The sequence below is a fragment of the Saccostrea cucullata genome, unplaced genomic scaffold, assembly GCF_032062105.1.
Source record: "Saccostrea cucullata isolate Sc308-1 unplaced genomic scaffold, CSIRO_AGI_Scuc_v1 ctg5425, whole genome shotgun sequence".
NCBI lineage: Eukaryota > Metazoa > Mollusca > Bivalvia > Ostreida > Ostreidae > Saccostrea > Saccostrea cuccullata.
Genome location: NW_026938739.1, coordinates 62976 through 71596, shown reverse-complemented (window position 1 = coordinate 71596; position 8621 = coordinate 62976). Strand labels below are relative to the sequence as shown.

Genomic DNA, 8621 nt, shown 5'->3' with positions numbered 1-8621 from the left:
TAATTACAAACAGGCATAACGAACAAATATTCATTGGATATCATATTATAATTTTGAATTATAATGTACTGTTATATCCAAATTTTTTAAAAATTTTATTCTGTAAACGATTTGAACTGTGGGACTGCGGAATACTTGACCTAGCTAGAATCCCCCCCCCCAGTTTAGACTCATTGTTGTACATGTACTATTTGTTATTTTGTAAACTGATAGGCTGTATTGCTCAAAGTTATTTATAACGATCTAGTTTAAAAACTTACATTAAACCGTGTTTTTGTTGCAAATAATTTTCCTAAAGTATTACATAGTATATCACACGATCGTGCGTGTGTTTGTTATACCCCCGCTTGAAAAGTGGGAGGGTATACTGTAATCGGTATGCCCGTCCGTCCGTCCAGCTGTTATTCCTTCCGTCCGTCTGTTACGCTTTAGGGTACCCATCTCTTATCCGCAACTCCTCTCATAACACTGGGTGAAACTTAATGAAACTTTCACAGAATCTTTATTACATATTGCCTTTGTGCACCTCCTATTTTACTTTTTGATCCGACACATATTTTGGGTTTCCCGGCCACAGCAAAACATGCTTTGTCATCAGTTATAACCATATGGGAGGCGGGGGTATCATTTAGTGAGCTCATTGCTCACAGTACCTCTGGTTTACACGGTGTTCAAATCGTGTGTACAAGGTTTATTTAAAATGGGAGTAAGTCGAAATAATAAACGTCCAAATTTAAAACAAAGGAGGGAGAACAAAAACTACATCCGACCCCCCTCCCGGGGGGGGGGGGGTTCTTATCAACTGATTGCATGTGCAGTGTTTCTTTTTTTGTTATTATTAAAATGGATTTGAACGTCTGAAGATTAAAAACTTTATCACAAACTTTATTTATCTTACATACTTGTCAGGTCTGTTTTCATTTATTTTACATTGAAACATGTGACTGTATAAGTTGGATCTAAAACTTAATTTTATAGTAGTATTTGGTGGAGTTGTTACTTGACTTTTGAAAGCATAGATAGACAATATTTTAAACTTTGTGAAGTTCTGTTTGAACTTGTGTTATTCAAATGATATAACAACGGTTTCAAAGTTTAAACTAGAGGTACTGTGAGCGATGAGCTCACTAAATGATACCCCCGCCTCCATATAGTTAAAATGGCAAAGTCCATGTTTTGCTGTGGCCGGGAAACCCAAAATATGTGTCGGATCAAAAAGTAAAATAGGAGGTGCACAACGGCAATATGTAATAAAGATTCTGTGAAAGTTTCATCAAATTTCATTCAGTGGTATGAGAGGAGTTGCGGATAAGAGATGGGTACCACAAAGCGTAACAGACGGACGGACGGACAGCTGGACGGACGGAATTAACGATTACTATATACCCTACCGCTTTTCAAGCGGGGGGTATAATAACGAAATAAGAAGGGGGTTTTAATCTGACAAGTTAGTCAAAAATGTCCATATATTGAAATTTATAGGGGTTCGACTTTACGGCAGCAGAAAGTAAGAAAAGGAGGTGGGATATAGAAAGGAAAATTTACTACAGCAAAAATACAATACTCAGTAAAAGTAGGGGCAACATTGTAATAGTATCTTTTTTTTCAGAAACTAAAACGAACGCATATAGAGTACGATGCTATACTCCGATCGAGTCCGAGAGCTAGACAAATATGGAGGGTAATCGTGTTCAAAAATCCAGACTTGTAAAGTAAACGCAATCTTGTAAGATTGTAAATCCAAACTTGTAACTGTGTCAGTTTCATAGCATACATAATTATGTAAGTAGGTAACTCAGACATCCAAGCATGTAGTTCCGAAAATACAACTGTGTTGACTTAAAGTATGAATCAGAATGTGTGTATATTTGATGGTGTAAACTTTGTTTTCCGGAATTTATATTTCCGCGCTCTGAATAAAACAACAAAGACAATTCACAACTCTACAAATGTAAAGTCATTTATTTAAGTCTACATGTTTGTCGGATTTCGATTACGAGAAACTATGGATTTTTTCAAGGACCCCACATATTTCCGGATTATCCCTCTAAGTGTCTACATAACGAATTTATCCTGCCGATGGTTCTCTAAAAGACTAAATATTCATAATATCGATATACCGCTTTCACTGAGGGAAGCAAATCGTACTGCATCCATTGCTGTGGTCAGACGCATCGTGACGTCAGTTATGAAGCTCCCTTTCACCTGAAAGCAGTAGGCCTAAATTGAAGTGTGGTTGGTAAATTTTTAATATGGTGGGTAGGTCACGTGGAGGGAGCACATTAGTAATGTTATGTGGGTAGACAGCATAACATCGTTTAATACAGTATTGCTCTCAACCAATGAAATTTCTAGATTTTTATCAGAGGCAGGATAAATATAATTATATATTATCTTTCTTTTGGTTACCATATTTTAAGCGACTTATATACCTTATAGCGAGAAAATTTTTTTTTTCAAAATATTCTAAATTTTTTACAACAAAAATGTAATAATTCATGTATTTTTGCATATTTTTTCCCACCGGAAAAATTGATTATGGCATTATTTGTTTAAAGATTGAAATTTTTATAATTCTTTCAAACATCATGCTCCTACAGAAAATAGGCTACTCAATGTTACATCATTCTGATCACGGTTTACATGTATATGTATATATATATAATTGCCACAAACGGTGTTACCATTGGTTACTTAAATTAAGATTATATTAAATTATTACAAAACAACATACTCCTCATGATTACAATAAAATTTCAAGAATTTTACAAAGGTAGCTTTTGATTGTTTCTGTAGCATACATTCATCAATCTCTCTCGTCAATATCTCTCTTCCTATCTCTTTCTCTCTAGCTGTGATCTTCCAAACGTTCGTATACGTTTGGTCAATTTTAAAGCCCCATTAAATGCTTTTTCTGAATAAACACACAAACTACTCGTACGAGAAATTTTATGAATGAAAAAAAATTATGAATGAGTAACTGCGCAAATCAAATTCAGTTGCTGATTGGTCAGTCAAGTTACCTTGATTTGCACCTGCTGCATATTGCCCCGCCTACTGGCGTTGCTTGGACCTTTTCTTGGCGGAAGTCAACACAAGCAGACGGTATTAGATGGACTCGAATTCAGTTTGAGATGACAGAATGTCCATTTTACTTTATAACCTGGATCGTTTATTTTATGTGTTGTCGACCGGATAGAGAAATTAAAAAGAGATTTTTCTAATTCAAAAATTTCTAAATGAAGAGTCGGGATGCGCTCTTCTCCGCTAAGGGGTACTGGTGACTGTCGTCTGCTTTGGGATGGAATTGTTAAAAGTGTGTTGGCGCTGTGTCTCATGTGCACAAGTTATGCAGGCGTCGGTGCATTAAAGTGTACTCCATGTAACCCCAGCATGTGCCCTGACCCCCCAAAAAATTGTCCCCGGGGAACGATTCTAGATGTATGCGGGTGTTGTCAAGTGTGTGGCAAGAACGTCAACGAGACATGTGGAGGACCGTTTGAAATTGTAGGCAAGTGTGGGGACGGGCTAGAGTGTGCCCTGACTTCTGAAGTCGGGGGCTCGATAACAGGCAGCGAAAAAGGGATCTGTCGAGGTAAGACAAACAACATTTGTATTATTTTTTAGTAATTAAGAAATGTGTCCTTTGCTGTTGGATCTTTAAAACTTGTGATAAACTACGTGCATATATTAGAAAAAAAGGGTAAACGGCCAAGGTATATAGTGTACTAAAAATAAAACTCCTTATCATAGAGATACTTTCATTGGGTTCCTTTCATTTTCCCCAGCTCAATGGGGGGACTTAACTTCATTCAATTCATGTAAATACGGCGTAAGACAAACACTTGTCGAAACTTTTCCGAAGATATCGAGCCACAAATTTATTCCAGGGTAAAAGATGCATGGATTGGAATGCTTATGCATTATCTTTAACCTGACTACTGGTTCGTTTCAGAAACAATGTCTGCTATCGGTACACATTATTCATCAGTAAAACATGCACACATGCAATATGATTACATCAAGCACTGAAAGATCATTACAGGAAGTGATGTACATGTATTGTCAAAACAATTTGGTATGATGATATAAAACAAATGCCCATTAAATTGTGAAACTTAAAAGAGCAGGACAGTGCATATTTTCTTCTTTCCTGATTGTCAATAAACTTTTTTCTCCATTAATAATCAAATATTCCATTATTATCTTAAATCAAAAGTTTTAATACTAGCCCCCCCCCCTCCTTCCCCCCATAAAATACAACGAAACATTTGTCAGCAATTCAGGACAACATAAAACAGTCAGTAGAACTGCAAAAATGAATTCCATGTCAAACAAAAGTTTGTTCTGCAAAGCCCTTTTAAATGTAAAATATGTATATTATAACTCAAATATGTAAGTTTTGTACAGTTTATGTAGTTTACTTGATCCACTTGATGGTATTTCTGACCTGCATGATATAATGATAGATGTATTCTTAGACCATCATTCAAGATATTTTTGTTTGATTTACTCCGACCCGACAACATAAAACATTCATCAGTGATAACTATCATAAAAATCAGAGAAATTTATATATTGATCACACACTGAACTGCAAAAATGAATTCCATGTCAAACAAAAGTTTGTTCTGCAAAGCCCTTTTAAATGTAAAATATGTATATTATAAATCTCAAATATGTAAGTTTTGTATATATGTATCAGTTTATGTAGTTTACTTGATCCACTTGATGGTATTTCTGACCTGCATGATATAATGATAGATGTATTCTTAGACCATCATTCAAGATATTTTTGTTTGATTTACTCCGACCCGCATTTTTTAGGGTGGGTAGGTAGGTACTTTTTTTTTATTAAAAGTATTGATCAAATTGATAACTATCATAAAAATCAGAGAAATTTATATATTGATCTTTTCAAAACACACTGGATAACTAGACAGATTTAATATTTATTACTATGAAAAATTTCAATCTAAAAGCAGAAATAATTTCCTACAGAAATTTTATACCTTAGCTTTAAAATGATATAATCTCTATTTTGAAACTAAATTTAAAAAAAAAAGAAGAAATTTAAAAATTCAAAGTGCTGAAAAAAAAATGATTGGGTATGGGCTATTTTGATTGGTCAGTTGGAGTACATCAAACATGTCATTTTTATTGTTGACCCTATCATTTAGAATTTCAAGCTGTTTCTTTCAGTAAGAACTATTGGCAGTATTACTTAAAATAAATTACTTCATCCATAACATAATTTCTATAAAATGTGATTACTTAATGCATATGTGATAACAGCTTTATTCCAAAGTAATCAAAGTGCCAAATAACAGTAGAAAGCTCTCAGGTGCCCAGCATCCATGAGATTTTCACAGCTGAATTGAAGAAACAGACAAAAAAAAACCCAGACATACGCATCTCTTGAAATCTATTTTTCCATCCCTAATACTAATGGTGACCTGAATGCCATTATTATTGTCAAACAAGTCAGAAAAAATATTTTAATGCCTCATTTGCCAGTTGTTGGTTAAAAGAAGCAAGGTGATTATTAAATTTTGTATTCATCAATCACTGAAAAAGAGGATTAAATAACTTGGATGTTTATTTTTATATATGAAAGATTATTTCAACGTCATGACAGCTGCTTAAGTTACATGTAATTGTAGGTTTTTAGGCTAATAAAAGGGATAGGTAATGTATTTTGAAAGAGCCTTGTACCAATAAATTTTTGCTGATATTCAGATTAACAGGTTCATTGGGATGTGGACATAGACAGATTCACCAGTGCCAGTAACAACCCCCACCCTAGCCCCCACCCCCACCCCCATTTGATTTTTTTCTTTTAAAGTTTGTTTGTATAACAATTAAGTTTTTACCTTCAATTTAGTCCTCTTATTTGTAAGAATTTGTCACCTTCTGTCATACCCGTCCCCTCTCTTTAGATCTGGACAATTTTGTATATAAGCTTTTCAATTCTGAACTGATTTTTAGGTCACCTGAGTAAACTCAGGTGACCTATTGCTATCTCTTTTTGTCCGTCGTCGTACATTGTACATCGGTTGTAAACTTTTGAACATTTTTAGCTTCTTCTCTGGAACCACTCAACCATTTTCAACTAAATTTGGTAAACAGCATCTATGGGTAAAGGGGAACAAAAATTATAAATTTCATGGCCCCTGTCCCCCTGGGGCCTGAGGGGTGGGGCCAAAACCACTAAAATTAATGCAATCTTTAAAAATCTTTTTCTTTACTCCTGGACATTAAGCAGTCAAACTGTTTGCATGATTGTTATCAGCATTGAGTCCTTTACAAAATTGTGAAATTCATGGTCCAGGGGTCAGGGGTTCTAGTGCTAGGGTGGGGCTATATAGATTATATAGTGAAAATGCATGATTTCTTTGAAAATCTTCTTCTCTGCTCCTGGGTATTAAGTAAACTAACTAGTACGTAGCTATGATGAGCAAGAGTGCCTCTTCCAAAATTGTGAATTTTATGGCCCCAGGGTCAGGGGTTCTGGTGTTAGGGTGGGGCTCTATTGATTATACAGTGAAAATGCATTAATTCTTTGAAAATCTTCTTCTCTGCTCCTGGGTATTAAATTAACTAACCAAGCACATAGTTATGATGAGGAAGAGTGCTTCTTCCAAAATTTTGAATTTTATGACCCCAGGGTCAGGGGTTCTGGTGTTAGGGTGGGGCTCTATTGGTTATATAGTGAAAATGCATTTATTCTTTGAAAATCTTCTCCTCTGCTTCTGGGTATTGAATAAACAAACTAAGTACATAGTTATGATGAGCAAGAAGCCTCTTCCAAAATTGTGAATTTTGTGGTCCCAGGTTCAGGGGTTCTGGTGTTAGGGTGGGGCCCTATTGGTCATATAGTGAAAATGCATTTATTCTTTGAAAATCTTCTTCTCTGCTTCTGGGTATTAAATAAACTATGTTAGTACATAGTAACTGTTAAGTAGAGCAAGAGTGCCTCTTCCAAAATTGTGAATTTTATGGCCCCAGGGTCAGGGGTTCTGGTGTTAGGGTGGGGCTCTATTGATCATATAGTGAAAATGCATTAATTCTTTGAAAATCTTCTTCTCTGCTACTGGGTATTAAATAAACTAAGTATATAGTTATGATAAGGAAAAGTGCTTTTTCCAAAATTGTGAATTTTGTGGCCCCAGGGTCATAGGTTCTGGTGTTAGGGTGGGTCTCTATTGATTATATAGTGAAAATACATTAATTGTTTGAAAATCTTTCCTTTGCTCCTGGGTTTTATGCCAATGATCCAAGTATATATATTTATGATGAAGAAAGGTGCATCTAGCAAAATGGTTATTTTTTATGCCCCCCTCCCTGGACGGGGGGTTGGGGGGTACATAGTCTGAAAATAGACAATGCTTTGAAATCTGCTTTGTGGTATAAATCAACCATTTTATGATAAAATTTGCAAAATTTTGAAATATGTGGCCCAAGGGTCAGTGGTTCCTTTGGGATGAGGTGCACAACTGGATATTAAGTGGAAGTGCATTTTCTCATTGTTACTCTGATCTACCTCTGGGTATTAAGTAAATAGAGTAAGCATGCTTTAGTCTGTTATTATGATAAGCAATGGTGCCTCTTTCAAAATTGTGAATTGCAAATTTCATGGCCTCTGGTTTAAAACACGAACCAAATTTAATTGTTTGAAAGTTGTTGCACAATGCTCAGGTGACCTATAAGGCCCATGGGCCTCTTGTTACTTTTTACCATAGCCACAGTATGCAGGTGGGCGACTTGGCCCCTGGGCCTCTTGTTGTTTTTTGTTTATTATCTTGATATGTACACAATTATGTACAGCTTAAAAGTTTTATTTGTTCCCCCCCCTTTTTTAATTGCTTATTACTTATTATAATGTTCACTCACTTCACTCCTCCTGAGGCCAAAAAGCTTTGTTACTTATAGAATAGATTCAAATTTGTTCAAATAATGGACCAGTTGGTTACCAATGGGCCACTGTGGGCAATCAATGATTTACATAGGAATACATGTGTATAAAGTTTTTTTTTTTTTTTTTTTTTTTAAATTTTTTAATGGATGCATTATTATGTAATTTGATATTTCAAAATGAACCTGAAAGGTACAGTATGGTCAAACTGGGCATATTTAGATTGGAAAACATGGGAAAAGTCTTTGAAAATCTACTTCTTTAGATTAAAGCAAACCAGTAGGTACAGTAAAAATTGGATGAAAACATCCTCAGGTAGTATACTTTGAAGTCATTTAAAATCATAGGACCCTTGGGAATAGAGTGAGGACACAGTCAACAATCAAAGTTTTACATTTTAAATTTACAGGAAAGACTTCTTTTTGAAAACATCTTTTTGTAAAGTAAACCAAACCTTTATATAATATATAATATATATAATATAATATATATAAGTTTGTTCAAATCATATTTTGAGGTAAGGTTGGACCATGCAGTTGGTATGTGATTTAACTTTTACATAATATGCAAGGAAAATAAATTGCTGATATTAAAAGAACAGAATGGTCAAAAGTTATTTAAGTGAGCATTGTAGCCTTGGACCTCTTGTTATTATATTAATTACTGTAAATGTATTATATTTGGCGTGTACGATATTTGGCGGAAA

General features: G+C 34.8%; 1 protein-coding gene across 1 annotated transcript in view; it reads left to right on the top strand.

Moving 5' to 3' along the window:
• Positions 1–3089: 3089 nt before the first annotated feature.
• The window catches only part of LOC134251121 (cysteine-rich motor neuron 1 protein-like), a gene marked incomplete at its 3' end in the record, with an annotated part of 34928 nt that continues 29396 nt past the window's right edge, over positions 3090–8621 (top strand). The window contains exon 1 of the mRNA XM_062733482.1: positions 3090–3595. Coding sequence (XP_062589466.1) covers positions 3253–3595 — 343 coding nt within the window. The remainder of the gene's footprint in view (positions 3596–8621) is intronic.